The 20546-nt window shown below is 36.6% G+C and overlaps 1 protein-coding gene across 1 annotated transcript in view; it reads right to left on the reverse strand.

Annotated features, from left to right (window-relative positions):
* Positions 1-1615: 1615 nt before the first annotated feature.
* LOC306958932 (nesprin-1-like) overlaps positions 1616-20546 on the reverse strand; it is a gene marked incomplete at both ends in the record, with an annotated part of 33864 nt that continues 14933 nt past the window's right edge. The window contains 11 exons of the mRNA XM_079550557.1: positions 1616-1856; positions 8199-8257; positions 10074-10166; positions 11160-11372; positions 11851-11979; positions 12327-12527; positions 14023-14234; positions 15401-15527; positions 16403-16545; positions 18832-18900; positions 19732-20065. Coding sequence (XP_079406683.1) covers positions 1616-1856; positions 8199-8257; positions 10074-10166; positions 11160-11372; positions 11851-11979; positions 12327-12527; positions 14023-14234; positions 15401-15527; positions 16403-16545; positions 18832-18900; positions 19732-20065 — 1821 coding nt within the window. The remainder of the gene's footprint in view (positions 1857-8198; positions 8258-10073; positions 10167-11159; positions 11373-11850; positions 11980-12326; positions 12528-14022; positions 14235-15400; positions 15528-16402; positions 16546-18831; positions 18901-19731; positions 20066-20546) is intronic.

A 20546-nucleotide genomic window follows, 5' to 3' on the forward strand; every position in this document is an offset into this window, starting at 1 on the left:
TCAGCAGATAAAGCTCTCTTCTGTAGTTTGATAATCACAACTACCTTTCAGATAACATCTCCTTCCATGAGATCACAAACAATAGACTGGAAAACATGAATTGGAGGCAACCTTCTCAGTAAATTAGCCTTTTCAGTATAAATAATGCTTTCCTTTAAAAAAAAAAGAAAAGAAAGAGAAAAAAAAAAAAGAAGCAGCAACCACCCAACAAAAACTCAGCCATCAAAACCACTGGCTGATGAAGGAATGTCCAAAGAATACAGAGATCTGGACTAACAGTTGTAAAGTGAGCTAACTATGAAGTTATTAATGTAGGTGCATTGATTACCATTCCCATAAGTTATGTTACCATAGAGAATGATATCAAAAAAGAGAGGAAAGGTTAATTTTATGAATCCTTAAGCAAATAACAGCTCATTTTTATACTTTAAAAGTGTATTATTTATCTTTGTCTACTCAAATAGTGATTATAGACAGCATAACTTCTGAATATCAATGAAAGAAACTAAGACTGCAGAAGAATATATACTTGTATCAATCCAAGTCTAGGTCTCAGACACTGAAGATACCTTGTTGACGTACGGTATCCTTTCCAAGAAAATACTACACTTATCCGAAAAGGGAGCTTTATTTTGGCTCCTCTAAATGCTGTTGTTCAGCTAGTATTATTCTACAGTAGACATAGCACTTTGCCTTGTATATCACCACTTGAGACGTTATCCAGATGACCTTATTCTAACATATACTCAATACTGCTAATTTGTTATAGCATTTTTTAATTATTTTTAGAAGTGCAGCTATTTTTCTTTATACCATACATATTCTAAACTTAGAGGCTCTCACAGTTGTCCTTAAAAAGCACGTAGACAAAATATTTTATGGTATCTATAATAAATGCAAAGAAATCAATACAAACAAAACTTGGCTTAGCAAACTGTACATACATAAATATGTTCTTTGTTTTTCAACTCGACATTCAACATTTTTCTTCATAAAACCTTTTATGATCTCATTTATTACATCCATTTTTTAAACCTTAAAAAAGTGCTTAACAGATTTACACCTTGTACATCCAAAGCAAAGGTTAGAACACCATGCCCAAAACAGAAATCACAGGGGATAATACACTGCCATATAAGATCCTTTAAAATTGTATGTTTACAAAGGCTCTAAAAGTTCTTTAGCACTGGCTATTTTATTTACTGTAGATACTGAGAGGGCAATTAACGAAGACAGGCTAATGGCTCATATAGAGCAGCACACAGGAAAGGATCTACAGTATCCAGTTCTCAGCTATGCATAGTACAGGGCAATGACCTGGGTATTAAGTGGCTAAAAGATCCAGAATGATGGACTGAAGGATATTTAACCCCCACACACATCACATCCTCCTTGGTGCCCAGGATGTAAATACTGAAACAATGCTACTCAGGTAATACGTTCTGCAGTTTGGAACTGATGGACTGATGTGTTACTGAGTGCCAGTAGAAAACGATACAGACACTGTGGTGGCAACAGCAGATATGTAAAGCTACCACACTGAATGTTGTCACTTTTTAAAACCACACTGCCTCCTGGCTACTACTCCAGCAAGATCACCTGCTGTCTCACAACTTCATAACGGGGGTGGACCATTCATGTATTTTAACATGGGATGGAAAGAGCGGGCAAAGTTGTTGGCCATTGTACAGCTGTAGTCCTCCTCAGTCATTGGAACCAGGCAAGCCAGTCCGATCAGGAGCAGCAAAAGGAGCTGTAGTGGCAGAGCAGCTCTGAGGACTCTGAGGAAGAAGGATGGGTGCTGCCATGCTCGCCCAGCCTCAGAAGGGGAGGAACCTGAGCCACCTCTTATGGACCTGAGAAAAGAAAATGGACAGGTGAGTAAAACATTGCTGCAGCAGAAGTTGCCCCTGGGTACTCAGCTATCCCTGAAGGCTGGTTTAGGATTTGTACACACTGACTGAAAACAGCGGAGTTATTTTTCACTGAACACTCCCCAACAGTCTTAAGAGATCTCATATGTCTGGACTGGATATGAAAACATCAAATATTCACTACAGAATGGTGAATAACGTGCCCCTTCATCAGTTATAGGGAAGACTCTCCACTTAGAGCATTGAGATATAGAAAATAAACATGCTTGTCACATACGTTCACTACACACTGCCTAAAAAACAATCCTCCTCTTTTAAAACGGAAACTGCATTTGGTTGTCAGAAGTTTCTAAATTCATTTCCTTATATTCCTCAGTGTATAGTGAAATAAGATCCTTATGTCAATATTCAGTTAATTAATACACCAGTCTCCAGGCAGTAGAGATTCATTTTATACAAAGTACATTGTATTTTGAATCTTGCACTGAATCAGCTGTTAAAATTTATTTGCTCAACTGACCAGATACCCTCACCATCTGAGTGATTTTCCCCTTTTGTCTTATGGATGTGTGTGGCATACATCTATCATATGTCAATAGAAGACATTTCCAAACATTCCCAAAGGGACACTTCAATTTAAGCATAAAAATACAAGATATTTTTAATAAAAGACAGAGATACAAATTTCACATTTTCCCTTCTGACTGAAACTACCAAAGCTCTAATATACGGATAACAGATTTTGAGTAAGTGAAGTACTGAAAAGAGAATTTCTGCAAGTTAACATTAGAATGATGGAAAAATATTGTATTTTAGCTAGATAAAAATAGAAGAATTTACAGCCTTTACATCATTAGTTTCAAGAATTCTTCCATGCAAACATTGTTGCAAATTTTGCAATAGACATGTTACTATAAAATTGTGTATGCTTCCTGTGGTTATGAAGCCTGAGAAAGCCTATAGATGACTATAAGAGATAAAGATACTCATTGATGTACTTAGTTTCAACTTAAAGGTATAGGAGATCAGGCCTGCTGGACAAGGTTAAATTCTCCTCAGTCATGCAAATAGGTCTTCAAGGTATCTCCCTGCCTTCCCCTTCCCCTTTCAAATCGAATCTGAATTGATGTGAAAAAGCATGCAAAGACCAAATATCAACTTCAAAACTATATCAGGCCCCCTTCACACATGATCAGGAAATAATTCTTTCTGTGCTTGAGATTATTTTTATGTCTTGTTCATACATATGTATCATCCTAATATGTTGACTCCAAGAAAGCCAGACACTTCATAGAGTTTGTTTCGATCAACAGATACAAAGAAAACTTGAGTAAGTTAAATGATTAACTTGACTTAAATATCTCAGGAAGGAGTGAAGATCAAAACGAAAAATCACATACTGTTTGGATCCATGTTATTGTTGCCTGGATGGAAAGCTGCTTATTGAATTATGCAAGATCACATATTAAAAAGAACACACTGAAAGGATATGGCACATTTAACAGCATCAGAGCATTCCATATTAAAGTTCAATTAGATCAGAACTTTACTGTCCAAGAACGCCAAGACAGAGAGTCCATGGGCTGAGGTAGGAACGAAGGGAACAAGGAGTGCTTAATTACCTTCCAAGCATAAAAAAGGCTATATTTCTGTAGCTGGTAACAGCTGTTTCATAATGAGTAAAGTGTGAATTTTCTTCATTGATCCTCCATTGATCGAGTTATTCTGGGGCAGTAGGAGGCATTTCTGTTAAAGCAGAATCAAAATCATCTATCTTTTTGTTTTTTAGGCTTTTCCTATTGCTGCAGTCAAACAGTTTGTTTTATGATTTACTTAAAGCAAAACCAATCAACCAACCCTAACCAAACACCATCACTACAGACAGGAAGAAAGAGTGTAAGTATGTGTGAACTGCATAACTGGCTATAGATTTTCTTTCAAAAATTAACACTTTATGTCAAAGAATCTCAAAATACTTCTTCTGCAGTGGAGTAGGATGTTGAACAACAGTTTCTAATACTGGATGGAAAAAATTCAACAAACAATGAATGAAACATGAAAACATCTTCAGAGGGTGAGTTCTAAAAAGTTCAAGTGCTGTACTGTCACAGTTTATTGCAGGTACTCGTCTGTAATGGACATAATTAGCTGAAAAATTGAATGTTCAGCTTAGAGTGTTTAATGGATTTGGTAAGGAAAGAGGGTTAAAAATATACATACACTATTAACAAAAAATGATCATTATAGAGAAGGGGCCAATATCCTATTTACTGCAATAGGAGAAGGGAAAGCTGAAGTACTGTTTACTATTTTTGAGAAAAATGTAATTTCCTTCTCTTGCATCTATCTTCTGCTGTCTCTCATCTGAATGCTCTACCATTTGTCATACTGGCTGCTGTTTCTCAAGGAAAGGAAGTAAGACCACCTGCTACTTGCTCCAAGGACAATTCCTGACAACTAAACGAAGTTGGAGGCACAGCTGCAGGTCTGGTCAACTGTAAGCTTCTTCATGCCAAGAAATCTCATTAACTAAACTCAGAACTGCAACCAATAGTTACTCTTACTGTGGGAGTTTTTCTAATGTCAGAGAAATTGAAGCTCTTTCTGAAGCATTTCAAGAGAGGAGAACCTAATTTACCAAGCTATAGATCAGACGAGCAAATTGAACTTTAATTTCATCTCAGATGAGTACCTGCACTTAAAGATGACTGATTTTTTTTTTTTTTTTAAATCATTATTTATTTATTCTGAGAAGAAAAATATGGTTGAACTAATCCATCTGGACTGCAGAAAACATCTGAAATATTATAACAGAAGAATTTATCATTCAAGCAAATTATAAGAATAAATGGAGTTTAATGGGCAAGTGGTAAGGAGACAACAGTCATATTGAGGGTCACTACTGGGATAGTAGAATGTTATTACTGGAGTTAATCAAAGATGAGTCTGAATTTAATACATTTATGAAAAGAGTGCTGCACAGAATGTAAGAACAGCAAAATTAATTTTTAGGATGACAGAAGATGAAAGTCTTTGTAAATACAAACTAGGATTGGCTTATTACACAAAGAAAAGTGGGTGACGACCTCAGTGGTCGATGACTTCAGTGGTCAGATATAGGCTTTAGAAGTATAGGAAAGAATTTAAGATTACAGTATGCAAAGTAGCAATAAAACCTTCTGCTATACATTTGGAAGTTCACACTGATGGTAGTGAAGAAAGAAATTTAGAGCTGTTGTTCGACAAATAGGTAAAAGACAATGATGTAAAATAGCTGTGAAAAGAAACCAACTCCACTGATGATGATTTTATTAAGATGGAGCTCACTAAAGTTATGAGGTGGTATGATGTTCTGCCCTTGAGAGCATGCAATGATTCCTCTTGTCGGCTTGAGACTCTCTAAAAGCGACTGTGGTTGGCTGAGTTACGAATTCACTTCTCTGCCTACCTCTCACAATCATGTGACTCCAATCTCACCCTGGCTTAGAAGAGACAAGTGCTCATATAGGTAGTTAAATAAGAATTTTAACAAACAGTAAGCGAGAATAAAGGAAAGAGCAGGGAGAATAACAATGACAATCCAAGTGAAAAGCTCCTATCTAAACTACTGCATGGCAATGACTGCCGTTTTGTGGCCAAAGCCATGAAGAGTTCTGAGGACTGGTCTGCTCCAAGAACAGCAAGTGACCTTTAAACATCCACTAGTCATTTGGGAAGGCTTGGGCAGAGCAGGAAATGGAGGTTGGCACTGTGGCGCCAAGACATGAATAGAGCTGCTCAAGAGAGACAATGTAAACAGTCCTGAGCAAATTGAACAATTATTTTAATCTTTTTAACATTTTAATTACCTCAAAAAATCCACAGGCACAGATCCAGGTATGCATTTACGACAGCTCTATTATGCTGATGAAGGAAGAGGAGCTGCTTCTTGGATTTGCTTTTCCCACTTAATGCAGCAACACTAATACCTCTCAAAGGAGTGTTTAATTAAATCCACAGTGTTACTTACAACTTGCTTAGCATCACACTGCATAGGCTTTTTTTTTTTTTTTTCTTTCTGCTTTGATAATGGAAAGGCAAAGCGATAGCACATTTGGTATACGCAAAACATGATCCCTAAATGAACTTCCTTTCACAACCACCTATGTGATACACATTTTAAAACTGACTTGAGTTCTCCTGTATACTAAACTCTAACAGGGTTTGCTGATCCAGTGCAAGATCAAACACAAAATACTCTGATCAGAGGCATGTCAAAATATTAAAGAACACAGTGACAGCTTGTACTGCTTTATCAGTTAAAACCACATTATACATCAACCACAACCTGTCTGGCTTGCGCATTTGATTAAACTTCCTATTCAGCAGTGACTCATTCGTATTCCATGCTTGTCTGAATGACAAATTGAACATTGTTTTGTATTGCTACAAGATGTGTTAATAAACAGTGCTGGAGAGACTTGATCTGAAAGGTGCCGCACCAATGCCACTGCTAGAATAAAGGCTGATCTCAAAGCAGCAAAGCAGTGCTAGCTGTGCTCTGAGCCAGCTGCTCACACCTACAGCGAGAAATCTTCTCAACAGGTTGGCATAGGCTGTTGGACCATACAGGAGAGGGGAAGAATGAACACAGTATGTTTCTTGAGTACAGTGTTGCTAGCGCAAGCATGCTTATCTGCCACAGACACTCTCCATTCCTCTTAGCTGTTAATGGCTGCACAGTAAAGCCCCACTCTTCCCTTTTCCCATTCCCTGTAAGAAACAGAATGCCAAGCTTCATAGCAGATGGAGCTGGAAAAATTCTCTTTCTCTTACAGGCAGAAAGATGGTATGTATGTATGTCACCTATTTTCTATGTGGTTTCATTATGTTTCAAAGGCAAAAAAAAAAAAAAAAAAAAAAAATCCCTAAAAGCAAGACAGAATCTTAATGTCTGTGGAAGCAGTCAAAGATGCTTTATCTGTTCTATCTGCTGTTATGTGCTGTTAGTTTTGCAACTACAACACCACTCACAGTAGCTAGCCATACTTACAGAGCAAACAATTTTTTAAAAATAAATGTCTATGAGAACATCCAAATGTAAGTATTTTACTCATTTTTTAATTCATATTTTGATTAATAAAACACTTATTTTGCTTACGGAAAAAAATAGTAACCTCAAAGTATTTTTTGCTGCCTGGCTATTGCTCAATCTCTGTATTAAATGTCATGTTGCTTTCCTTCCAACATCAAATCTTTCTCTTCAATGGGAGTTGCAATTAAAATGTAGTGCATGTTTTTATATGGAGAATAAATGAGCGTTAGGACTTATAACTGTAAGTACAAATGTATCTTGCTCATACTTTCTGATTATTTTAGGTTCCCTTTTCAATGCCTAAGATGCTGGAATAGCATGAGAGTTCCACTTAATACATACGGTGTATATATGCCTGTTGATTTACTACAGTTATTTTTTTAAATTTTGTAGCTCTACAGGCTAGTGATTTGATCAGTGAAAGAGCGAAAGTACACGTATCACACTGACAACAACAAAGAACGCAGAAGCACCGTTAGCTGCAGAGATGACAGGTTGCTGGAAACAAGGTGGAAAGCAAGAAGCTGTAGCTGCATGTCTGCTCTCTACTGGTCAGAGAGAGATAGGGCAGTGCTGCTCCCTGAGCAGTACACGGATGCAAACACTAGGCAAGAGTCATGGCAGTATTAGCACATTACGTTGCAGTCTTCTGACGGGGAGAGGAAGTGACCCCAAGTTTAAAACCCCTCGAATTATGACTTTTAATTTTGAATGTTATGTACTGAAAACCCACAAACTGGACAAAACATTTCAGAACAGGAAAAAAACAAAACAAAACAAAAAACAACCAACCAACCAACAACAACAACAAAAAAAAAACCAACGGATGTTAGTATGTCTCATCCAGATCTGTGGGTTTTTGTGATTTCTAGAATACTGGCCTATTACCTGCCTTAATTTAATATCTAGAGGTAAAGAGGATGATGAAAAGTGTTTGCCATGAACCGACTGGCATTTCTGTTAAATTATGCCAAAATCATTATTAGATATTGTGAGTGTGAACACAGACTCACCACATGAAAAACGAATGTCTATTGCATGTCCTTTCCAGGAAGCAAAAGCTGCAGATTTTCAAGAATTAGCCAGTATTTCTATTCATAAAGAATATGGAATAATTGAGAGCACTTTTTGCCAAACTAGTAAAAAAGGGAAGTTTTCAGACTAAGTGTGGACAGATGAGAATCACAGCCAATTTCCATCATCCTCTTAGGGTTCTAGAACAGAGTGCGGAAACCAGGAGAATAAGGTACCTGCTATGTGGACTGCTGACAGAGGGTCCAGGCTGTGAGAGACTACATTTGCCCCGTGGCTGTTTGCAATGAACAGGGGGTAAAGAAAGAAGAATGTTCAGTCCAGGCAAATAAAGACAAGCTACTGATGAAACTAAATTAAAAGTGCAGCAAAGGAAACAAAAACAAATCAAATGAAATGATTGATACCCATGAACCAAGGAAACTGGCTTTTCTTTGTTTCTGAGTATGAAAATGATTGGAACATATACAGTGAAACAAATAAGACTTTAGCCGTTCCATTTCTAGCCAGGAACTCTGATTTAAAAATAAAAAAATAAAAAAATAAAAAAATAAAAAAATAAAAAAATAAAAAAACACTGGCAATTCAGCCGAAAGAATTTAGAATGTGAAATTGAAACTGAGTGGAATATGGGGAAATACAGACATCTCAAAATGTATTTGCAAAAAAATTAATATTACTAATTCTCAGGGATAAAAATATGGTCAAAAGGCCTCCCTCTAGTGTCTGGCCTCTTTTCCATCACCTTCCCCATAAAGTCAAATAACTGTAGGCACATTCCTACACCTAGAATTGCTGGAATATTTAAAGAATTTAGATGACTATCAATCTGATGGAAATTTAGTATTCGTATTTATTTATTTATTTAGTATCAGCATATTTGGAACAGAAATTCTAAACAACATCACAGCAGCCTCCAAAAATCTACTTGAAAAGAAAACAGAAGCCTAAAAAGCAGACCCAATTTTGAGTTAGTTATATAGCCCAAGTAGTCATAAAATCTAGCTATACATTATAAAGAAAAATGAAAAAAATATAGTCATGTACATGAACACTAAAAAATTAGACAAATGTTTATTAAAATGTTCAGACAATCTATTATAATTCTACATACTCTTGATAAAAGATTTTATGGTAAGGCACTTTTCTATTTCCTGTTATGGTCAGGGATTCTCTAGTTACATCTGTGATATCAGAGTTTTTATTAATTAAGTTCAAATTCAAAAGTTGAAAAATTGACTTCTGTAGCGAAGTGTAAAGATTAATGTTCTTTTCTTATGTTTGAAAAGCCAGTATTCCTTTACATTCTCATACTAGAATCTAAAAGGAAACTAGTGAATGTAAAAAAAAAAAACAAAACAGTAATTCAAGAGCCATACAGTTTATCAAGACAGAACTCAGAGGAGGCTTTACAAAAAGTGCAAATGGAAAAAAAAAAATATGATTTTTTTATAAACTAAAGAAAAAGGTGAAGTAATCAACCAACAGAATTGCAGAAAAAGACAAAATAATTGCAGTTCCATTTTGGGCTTAGAGTATGGAAGTGTTAAGTACTAGGCATGTATTTGCTACATTTCTTGAATTTTGTGCCAGCGATGTAAACAGGCAACTCCAGAGCTGCCATCACAGCCATTGGTTAGGTCCTGTTCAGCTAGCTGTTTTGAACGAAGTTGTATGCCCTTCAGCTCTATTTAACCATTCATCAAAAGCCTCAATAAGAAATTCTTATTGAGGTTCTCAATGAAGCAGCTCTCTGAAGAGAAGGCCAAACAGAAATGGAGGACTGATTATACCAGACAAGACCGGACTTTGGGATGCTGCCATCACTAGAGCAAAATACAAGAGACATGACATGCCATACCATGGTAAACCAACCACACTGACAGCCCTGGTTTTAGATAGTATTTACCAATTCTGATTTCATGCAGGATGGGATATGCAGCACGATCAGGGAAAGCAGCTGTGTTTTTTCTTAATTTATGTCATTTCCTTTCCTATCAAGTGAGATGGGGGGCCTTTCAGCTGGCTAGAGCTACTGTAGACATCTAGACTCCCACCCAGCAGATGGTAGAAAGTTGATGACTTAAAATTACCGTTCTCTGTCTGCTTGGTGTGCTTTGTCCAGATACAGGACTCACTGAGCCTGATGTGTCTAGTTCATCAGCAGAGGACCAAGAGGACAAATCCTAAATTCAGAAGGAATGGAATCAGACCATCTGTTCAGGTAAGCAAACTCAAAAAACCCAATAACCCCAGAGTGAAATCTTTACCGCATTATTTCCAAAACAAAACAAAACAAAACAAAACAAACAAACAACAACAACAAAAACAAACCCACCCCAAACAGTTAATATTTGTTAGCAATTTTTACAAGATTCAGGAATTACATGTTGTCTCTGTTGCTCCTGAAGAGAAACAAACATATAGCTAGAAGTTAATTGTATTAGGTGAAGCATTTTCTGCTAAGGGCAATACAGGGAAAAAGTAAGGTTTTTTGATTGGCTTTTAATCACTGGAAGAGGCAGGAACCATCATGATTTCACTCCAACAGACAAGAACTCACTAGAAGTGAAAACAGCCAAACTCTCATACCTTATGAACTCTTCTAATCTAAGGCTTTAAATAAAATGTAGAGTTTGAAAGTGAATAGAGAGCCTTGAAATCCTTACTTTGTGCCACCTGTCACTGTTGGTGAACTTGCATGTATAACTCCCCAAATACCTTGAACTACAAGATAACTTAAGATTTGCAGTACAGCTCAACACTGAGGGAGATTAGTTAGCCAATTACAGGATTTATTTTATGCCTCTTATTATTTTTTTCTTCAGATTGAAATACTTTTTCCTTTCAGGTGAAAACTGACATTATAATTTTCAATACTGCAGCTAGAATAATTATCTCACATACTTTGCCAATTCACTGAATCAGTAATGGCAGAATGAGAAAACCAAGATAACTGGTAACTTGCTATACAAAATAGCAAAAAACTGCTGGATTAAAAAATTACAAGAATGTTTACATTATAACAATTTCTTTGTGATATTCAGGATTAAATGTGTACCATTCTTGATAAGTAACGCAAACAACAGAAAAAACGGCCAACAGCACTGATCAGAGAAATGTAGTTAAAGCAGCATGAAATGTGCCCAAGCAGCAGCAAGGAATAAAGAGACACTCACCAACTGACTACTTGAAATGTCTAGAGCTTTCTCTAAGTCTTTTATGTGACGTATGACTTCTTTCAAGAGGAGCTTAAGTCTGTTTCCAATGACATGCACCTTTTCTTTGGCTTCAAGGCAGTCCTTGCCTTCAGCATTGACTAACAATTGGCAGGACATATCTTGCAGTGACGCCACTTTCAACTGAGATTCCAGCAGTTCACGTCTGATTTGCTATTGCAAGGGCAAGCAGCAAATTTTTTAAATTGAATTTATTTTTGAAAGAAAAAAATAAAGAGCAAAGAATTCATAAAACTAGTCACTTGAAATTAAAGCAATGTAAAGAAAAAAGAAGTAATCAACATTTCCAGGCCTGAGAAGCTCTAAGTAAAATAGGTAACTATTCACTTAAAATTTGAAGAATAGCTTGTGATTCATCCTTTGACTGCTTAATACTTCTGTTGTTTGTAGCAAATTCTCACTAAGGGAAACAAAACACTAAAAGCAGAATGACAGCAACACAGACAGCAGCGAGGCTGCTCGAGTTTTTAAATCTCCAGTTCTGCTATTGAAGGAAATGACAAAGCTAGTTGCTGACCTCATTCCCATAGCTATGAGTCCTCACACAATATACAGTGCTAACTCTGAAGAGAAAGATACATTTTTTTCTGATGATGAGCTTTGGAAGAAAAAGGGATAATTATAGCCATACCATTAGAAGTCTGTGATGATCCTGTAGGATTTCTGAATCCAGGTTTGGATTGATGGGCACAATCTCATTTTTTCTTCTGTCAATATTCTCTAACCAGAGCAGCAAACCATGGCTCATTTCATGGAAATCCTGTAAATGATGAGTTTACACCAGACATACAGCAGAGATACAGCAGTTAAATTTAAGTTAAATATAAGTTTTCAGTTTATCCCGTAATAGGTCCTGCTTAGGTTGAATTCTGTAACTTACAAGAAAGTGTAGAATAGTATATGAGAATAATATTCAAGTGATGACAAACTTAGAAAATATTGCTCTGGAAACATATGCTTCCATGTAGTGCACATGTATCTCTTTGATGAAGTTGTATTATCTTGCACGGGCAAGTTCCAGACAGGACAATAAGCACATCAGGTAACTATATGGTTTACATCTTTGATATGTTAAATGCTGACCATTTAAATAGACACAGTACAGACCTGGCACTGCATTAATGCATCTTGCAGTGAGCAGCGCCAATCTTCGATCATACTGCATACGTGATCCCAGCAGATGTTCATCTGAGACAGGCGCTCTTGGAGTTTTTTGCTTTCTTCACTGTCAGATTGAGTAAATTCTGAGCTGCACAAGTTGATGGATAAGATGATAGCCTTGCGGTTATCAATTGCCTTCTGCAGCTCCTTAATGATAAGGAATAGGGGGACAGAATGAAGAAAGAGATTAGTAAAACATGCAGCTTTCAGAAAAATCAAACAGAGAAGGTACAAAAAGAATGTAATCATTTGCCTTCTGCAACTGCATAATGCATCTTACTGTAATAGTCCCCTTTGCTCTGTGTATGAGATTTCTGTGCTCACTGTGTGACTCTGAAAGTGTTCACTGTTGAACATCTATTAAAGTTTTACTGTGAGCATAAACTAGAACAAGCCAATTAAACTTTTAAAAGGCTGAAGTCATAGTTGAATTCTGAAGATCTGGCAAATACTTCAGATATTTTAGACAGGGAGGGCCCAAGAAAATTGAAGGAGTTGTAAGACAATTGTACTTCTGCTCACAATAAAACTTTTGCCCTCACTTCTCAGTTGTGCTGATAAACAAAAAAACCCAACATGTTTTCAAGTGGAAACTGCTGTCAGCAGTGTTTTAAAATAAAAGCTTTTACTGAGGGAAAGGAAAACATACAAGGCGTATAAACAACTTACTCCAATTTATAGAAGCAGAACATGTATAAAAACTGATTTGTTTATATTGGAAGCCACAAAAGAAACCCCACCTCTTTTGGTTTGGAGGGCACTAATGGGCTTTCCAAGAGTGGGTGAGATAAGGACAGGATTCTTATGAAATGTACCCTTTTCCACCTAGTTTACAGCATTTACTTAAAAGCTCCATGTCACAGTGACCTCTGTAGTACTTATGGGAACTATATTTGGACTGCAGTGAAGACCAACACTAATATGCTTTAAATGGATCATCATTGGAAACAGTCTTTACTATCTTTCCACCTCATTCCTAGCATAGGTTACAGTGCATTTTGACATTGGCCCAACATTTTTGTGCCCAAGCTTATGAGATGCTAATAACTGAATGGGAAGCTGTGGAGCACCACATTTGCAGACCTTTACAGCTGCAAAATATCCAGAAGAGATCATAAAGGCAATATTCAGATCCTGATGCACCTGAGAAAATTGAAGAAGCAACAAGAGTATTTCAATGTGAGACCATTTTTTTCCCTAAGCTGTATTGAATGACACCAGTGAGTTAGGCTAGAGCTCATTTGGCACTCTCTCCTTCCTCCACACAAGATATGTTCCAAAGAGGCATTTATTTGAAAATAGCTATTTTGTTGCCAGCTTGAATAGATTTTATTTAACTTGGCTTTATTTTCCTTTCATCAGCTTAGATAACTGCATCAATTATCCATGCATTCTGGAATTAGAGAATAGCCACAGAATTACTATTTCAAAAATTAATTTGGATTAAATACTAAATACCACTGGTATTAGTATTTTCTGACAAAAGGTTATTCATAAAATCACACTGAAATTACTGATTTCAGTCATCAGCTATGTGAAAAACAGAGCATTCCAGCTGCAACTGTCAGTAACCTCACTAACATACATGTTGCATTCAGGTCTGTTTACGAAGTAAATAATGGAAAAGAAAAACAGAACTCACTTTCAATTTTCTAATCCTGAGCTCAATAGTTTGTATGTCAGTACTGAGATCAAGGCGGCGGAGCTTCTCCAGTTCTTCCTCTGTTTCTCCTAACCAAGCCCAAATGCTGTTAAGGTCAGAATTGAACTGCTGCCATTGCTGAAGGTTCTGCTTCATCCTTAGCTCCTTGCTTAGAGCTTGAGCCTGGATTAATTCCCATCGGTCAATTACACCTGGAATGATGAACAACAAATTCAACAAAAGTGAAAAAAAACCAACACATTTGCCACACAAGCAGTTGCATCACTTGAGCACTGCACAGTATAAAAAATGTTCCACAAACCGTCCAAAACCCTAATCCAGCAAATACCACACTGAAAACTAAATTATGTTGGAGGGAAAGAATAAGTAGTCTTGATGAGTGACTGGGCAGCAAGAAATTTTACCACTTTCTTACATCAACATTTAATGACTTTACAGAATTAAATAAATATATGCAAGTGTCATGGGTGATCACAGAATGAACAAATCATAGAATAGTTTTTCGGTTGGAAGGGCCTTTAAGATCATCTAGTTCCAAATTCCCTGCAATACCCAGGGACGGGACACAACCTCTCACTAGGTTATGCTAGTATATAGATATAATAAATCAGTATAACTGCAAACAAGTTACATTCTGAATACATCTAGCTAGCCAAATACTGTTTTCATTAGTATTTGTAACTCTCACAATTTAATATTCCCATATCATCATGTTTGCTTAAGCTACTGGATACTTATCTCTGCTAAAAAAAATTAACAAATTAAGTCTATTTATTCTTACTACTTGAAATGCTGTGTCTTAGAGAAGGATAAGTTGTATCATATCATCAACTTAAGATTAAAAATAATATTTATTAAAATAGACTGCATGAATAGCATATTGTGTCAAACTGAGAACTGAGACATTGCCTTCACTGTAAAAAATCCATAATTTTATATGATTATTTTTACCAGATAAAAATACATTTCTGTGTTGTTGACAGCTAATACAATAAAAAGTGGAAAGTAATACTAGAAGAAACGAATTATGACTTACATGTTTTGTAGGGCAATATAAGAAATCATTTTTCAAAAGAGAACATTCAATAAAAACGCATTGCATCTGCACGGACTTTTCTAAAGGCCTATAGCTACATCTCATTATAGGAAAGGGTTCTTAAAATGCACTTGCACGCATAACGTCTTCACTTGATGTATAAAAGTAATACTTACTATCCCTACTTCATTTTAAGAGATGTTAAACAGAACAGAACAACAGATAGCTATGTAATACCAAGCTCTACTTCAGAAAAAAAACATTGCATATGTTTTCTGTTTCTCATAATTGCTTTCCATCAGAGAACTAAATGTTATTTACCAGCTGTTTGTGTTTCAGTACTGTTCAGATTAATAAGTCCAGATAATTTTTCCTCTTCTTCTTTCAGCTTATATCCAAGCCTTTTTACTGAGTCTATGCTTCCACTGCATTCACTTAGTAGCTTCATCTGTATTAAGAAACAAACAAAAAATCCCATCTCAATCCCATCAGTCACAGGAAAAATGAAAATTGCAATGCAGCTTTCAAAATATCCAGCAAGTAGGTCAAGGTGTGAAGAGAAAAATCTATTACTTTGACAATTTGCCCTAGCAGTAGCAAAGAGTTCTGTGTGAAAATTATAAAGACTTTGTGTATATTTTCAGATGAATTAGAAACAACTCAGTGCCTCTGTGCCAAATAATACTGGAGGGCTGGAGGTGACATTAATTATAAATCTTAAGACATCGGAAAATATGATTAAGAAAATAAATATCTGTATGGAAATATTACTATGCATCCAAGCATCTAATCTTTCAACTCTGTCAGGAGAAATGTGGTCTGAATAATTTATGGAGAGAAATTCCAGAAAACCTCTCTGAGAAAGATTTTCAATCATAGATTCCATATATGCAACATGATGCATATTTATTATTTTGGATCAAGATGAATATTGGGCATTAAACTATGAAACTTGCTTTTAAAAGTGGAGGAATTTTAAATAATATCAACATTAAATGGATAATATCACATGTGTAAGAAATTAGTTTAGGGCATATAAAAAATCCATCATATTAAAATAAATTCCCTGGAGTCATGTTCCTGTAAACTTACACTACTGTAAAACTCTAATAATGTAAACAACAAAGCATGTGGTCACAACTAGTAAACATAAGTCTGAGAAGCAGCAATATCTAATTGCTATGTTGAAACAGCTACATTTTTTCAACAGCAAATCTAAACTTGGTGTGCTTATTTGATTTGTGCTTCAATATATTGCACTGTGACTAAGAACAGAAATTTTTTTAGTAATGTCAGCATGTAATGAAATGCAAGCACACGCACATATCCTTTGTAAGTGGCATCCAGCTCTGGTCCTGTAGGTGTTTTGCTGCGGATGATGTTTTCTGTTTGCTGTATTTGGAAACGACTGGTATCTAAAGCTTTGTCCAGCTGTCGTATATGTGCTTCTAGGGCACCAGGTTCTCCTGTACCAAAAACCAAACAACAAAAAAGAGTGATTGCCGTCCAAGTTGTCTAGAACTTTTCTCTACTTTTTGCCCAAGCAGAGTATATGTCAGGAATACTAGATAGACGGTAAAGGAGAAACACAACTGCAACTGCATGAGCAATACAATGTCAAAGCAAAAGGATAACTAGTTCCATTAGGCCATGGTTAGCAATCTTCCTAGGACAGATCATCGTACAAATGAATGTGGTTTCCATAAACATATGAAGAAAGAGTTCAGTTTCAAGCAGGCTTGCAAAATATTCTGAAAGAACAGTTTCCCTCAGAGAGTCCCTCATCAGTCTGGAAGGCAAAGTATATACAATTTCTAAGACTAAAACTGATAAAGTGATATTGCTTTAATTGTGTTATCAAGATCCAGAGATGACTGGATTTTTTGGATAGCCACAGTGAGTAGTCCTCAAGTGATTAAAACAACCACATTAAGCAGCATTTTTTTTTTCTCCAACCTTTGATAAAAATGCTTAATACAGCTATTCTACCAGGTTGTTTAGAACACGTACCAATGTTTTTGAAACAGGATTAACTTGAATTTTCTATATAAAGATCAAGTGAATTTTGTGATATGAATCAGATACAGCCAATTCTGACTGAAGCAGTCTGCAGCCTAGAGGACCATATGAGGTTCCTCTTATTCATATTCTATCATTGTGACTAATTTCCATTTGTTTACAAAGATGGTCTGAATTAGTTTATGAAAACAAGTTTGAAAACATGCATAGAGAAAAGAAGCCTTCTGTCCAGCTACATTCACAGAAAACTGAGCCTCTAAGATAGTTAAACCTTTTTTTCATACAAAACATCACTCGGCTAAATGTAACACATGCTCCAAAAGTAATGCCTCCCATTTTATTACGTTGGCCCGTGGCATCAGCGGCAAATGTTGGTGGTATGGCAGTAGAGGATGAACCCTCCTGACAATATTCTGGTTCATTTTGTCACCATGTGACAGACAGCAGCAGAAGGGCAGGCTGACAAACGGTGTCTGACATGGAAGTATGGATGAAGCAAAGGGGTGCCATCGAGTCCCTCCATGTAGAAAAAAAATGCACCCAAAGTTGTTCATCAACACTTGCTGAGTATTGTTGGAGAACAAACATTGAATGTGAGCACAGTGAGGTTGTAGGTGGTGCCCTCCACCAGTGATGACAGTGATGTGAAAGACAAACCACGTTTTGGATGGCCAAGCAGAGCTTTCACACCATGAAATGAAGAGCATCTTGATAAGCTCATCCATGTGAATTGGGTAGAGGTGGTGATTATACTGGAAAGTAGTTTTTTGTAGCTGAAAATTTATTCTATCAAATAGTGTCCTGTGCTCGTACTCTTTGTATCAGTTGTAGTTTCTAAGGAAATATACAGAAGACATTACTTTTGGAGCAACCTATATAGATAGAATAAACTGCTGAATATTATTCTTCCCCACATTAGTTTCAAAACTTTCACAGGTCATAAACTAAACACATTTTTGTATCTATACTGTTAATCAATAACAGTATTATTTCACTATCTGGGGAAAAAAAATTAAACACAGTGAACTTGAGGTCTGTGGCAAAGACAGTGAGATTAAAAAATGTCTGACATTCCAAATTTGCAGTATGTGGAATCATAAAAGAAAGTGTTTATAAATGTGTCTAATCTGTGTGAGAGTCACCAAGTGAAACAGTAGGTTTAATCTTGTGCAAAAAATGCCAATCAAAATAAAATCTGTCTTCCAATATGAAAGACTATGATAAAGACGCTGGAGGACAGTACATCACCTCACCATTGTAATCAAATGAAACAACAACTAGCCTAAAACTTTATACATGAATAGTAATTCAAACAGTGGTTGTATATAAAAATGTAAAAATGGGAAAAACTAAACAATTAGGTTTCATTTCATAACTTCATATTTTTTTCTTTAAACTTTGCAGATATCACTCTTCTCTCAGAGACATAAAGTACTGATTCCGTTGAAAGACTTCAGAGAATAAATACCAACATGGGTAAATTACTGAGCTGCTTTATCTTGTTAGCCAGCATGGAAGGGCAAATAGTTTACATATCATTGTTTTGTCCATGCACCCAATAATACCTTTAATCACAGCAGTAAAGCAGGATAGTTCTACATTAACATGCCAGTGCTGCCACGTAAGAAATATTTATGCTGCAAGTTGTGAAAAGTATAAAAGATGCAATTAGAAGAGAGAGAGTGCACTGTAGTATTTGCACCTGGCTCTGTTTAGTGTTTTTTGATGCCTACCAGAAATATTTTTGAGTGCGTTTTCTGTAAGTGTTACATAGGCCTCAAGAGTTTCAGGGATCTCTACATCTGAAAAAATAAAAGCACAGTCTAAATTGACAGCTCAGTAATGGCCATATCCTCATAGCAGGAGTCTTTTTCATGAAATGGAGTATATAAATTCCGATAGCACACATCCTTTCTGGAGAAGGAAAAACGATGAAGACAAATGCACGGAGCCTGCTAAAGAGTCTCAATATCTCGGGAAACCTAACTCTTTTTCAGAGCAATGACCTGGAAAGCAAAAGAGCCACAAGATCAGAGTGCAATATAACATTAAGTTTTCCCTCACAACTGGCTGCATTTGCTAACTTTCATTCATTTATATTTATTATACAAACTATACACACATAGAAGGGATTTCCAGCTTTGCAGGAGAGCAAGAACTGAGATTTCACCTCACCTCACAACCCATTTGTTGGAGTCTTGCCTGGATATGGACCAAGTTAAGATTTACTTCAGAATCTCACAGTTTAAGTTGTGGACCTCTTCCTCAGCATTTCTTCATCAGTTATTTCCGCACCTCTTGCCATATTCAATATAACTTCTTCTAGTCAGAATAAGTTATGATGCATTGCTGTTACAGATGACATATCCCATCTGGCAGGCTTCAGGCACAGAGACAGAGCCAATTCTCTGTCATCTCACATAAACCTTTGCAATTTTCCAAGGCTGTAGTCATTCAGGAATTCCCAGCACTGTGTCTAAGGCCAGAAGGCCACTGGGATTACTTAGCAAAAGCTATTTAAGATTTTCAGGGGCAATTTAAAATGCTTTTCTATGAGCATGTTGGCCAAGCAGTGACACAATGTAATATCCTCTCCTTTTTACTGAGAGGGGACACATAATTTGCCACCATACCTGCTATACTAGTTGCTCCTCTCAGATAGAAATCCTTCTCTTGTTCTCCGTCTTCCTCCTCAGAGTGCAGTGCCCGTGAAACAGCTGTCTCCAGGTCTCTGCTTAGGTCATAATCATGATCCCACTCCAGAGGGATAGAGTCCACACTTGCAGGGGTATCCCGCCCTGATCGCTCACTTCTCACTGGCTGTGCAAGAGGCAGTGAGATGTTGGAAGAGGGATGTGGGGAGAGAACACTGTCTGCAGATTTGTCATGCCAGTGTATGTCAGAGAGATCTGCTGATTCATCCAGATCCACCTCTCTGTCAGACAGGTCATGTTCATCATCTGTCAGCTAGAAGAACAGTGCAAACAGAAACAATCAATGCAACATGCAGAAACACTCACTGCGTAGTCAGCCTGGGTAATGTAAATATAAAGCATAAATATAAAGTAGCATTAGGTAATGGTCAAATGATGGTGTTTCCATTTGCATCCTTTTTCACTCCTCCCACATTATTTTTAGGGACATGAAAAAATAGAACAAGGAAATTCAGCATGCCTGCTCATTTTAATTGCGTGTGGCACCACATAGTCTCACATCAGAAAATGTCTCCAGACTTTTTACTGATGCCTCTGTAGTGCAGACATCAAGTTAAAGAAAACTTTGGAATCATATCAAATAGGAAATATAGGTGACCTTTGACATGACTGGTGTTCTCATTATATTCTTTCATATTTAGGGAAACCCAGGTTTTGTTCTTTTTCTTCAGTTGGGTTCGAGTTATCAAAGGGAATTTTGCTCTCACTTTTTCAGCTGTTTATTCAGTTCTGGA

Source organism: Tetrao urogallus (genome assembly GCF_951394365.1).
Source record: "Tetrao urogallus genome assembly, chromosome: 2".
NCBI lineage: Eukaryota > Metazoa > Chordata > Aves > Galliformes > Phasianidae > Tetrao > Tetrao urogallus.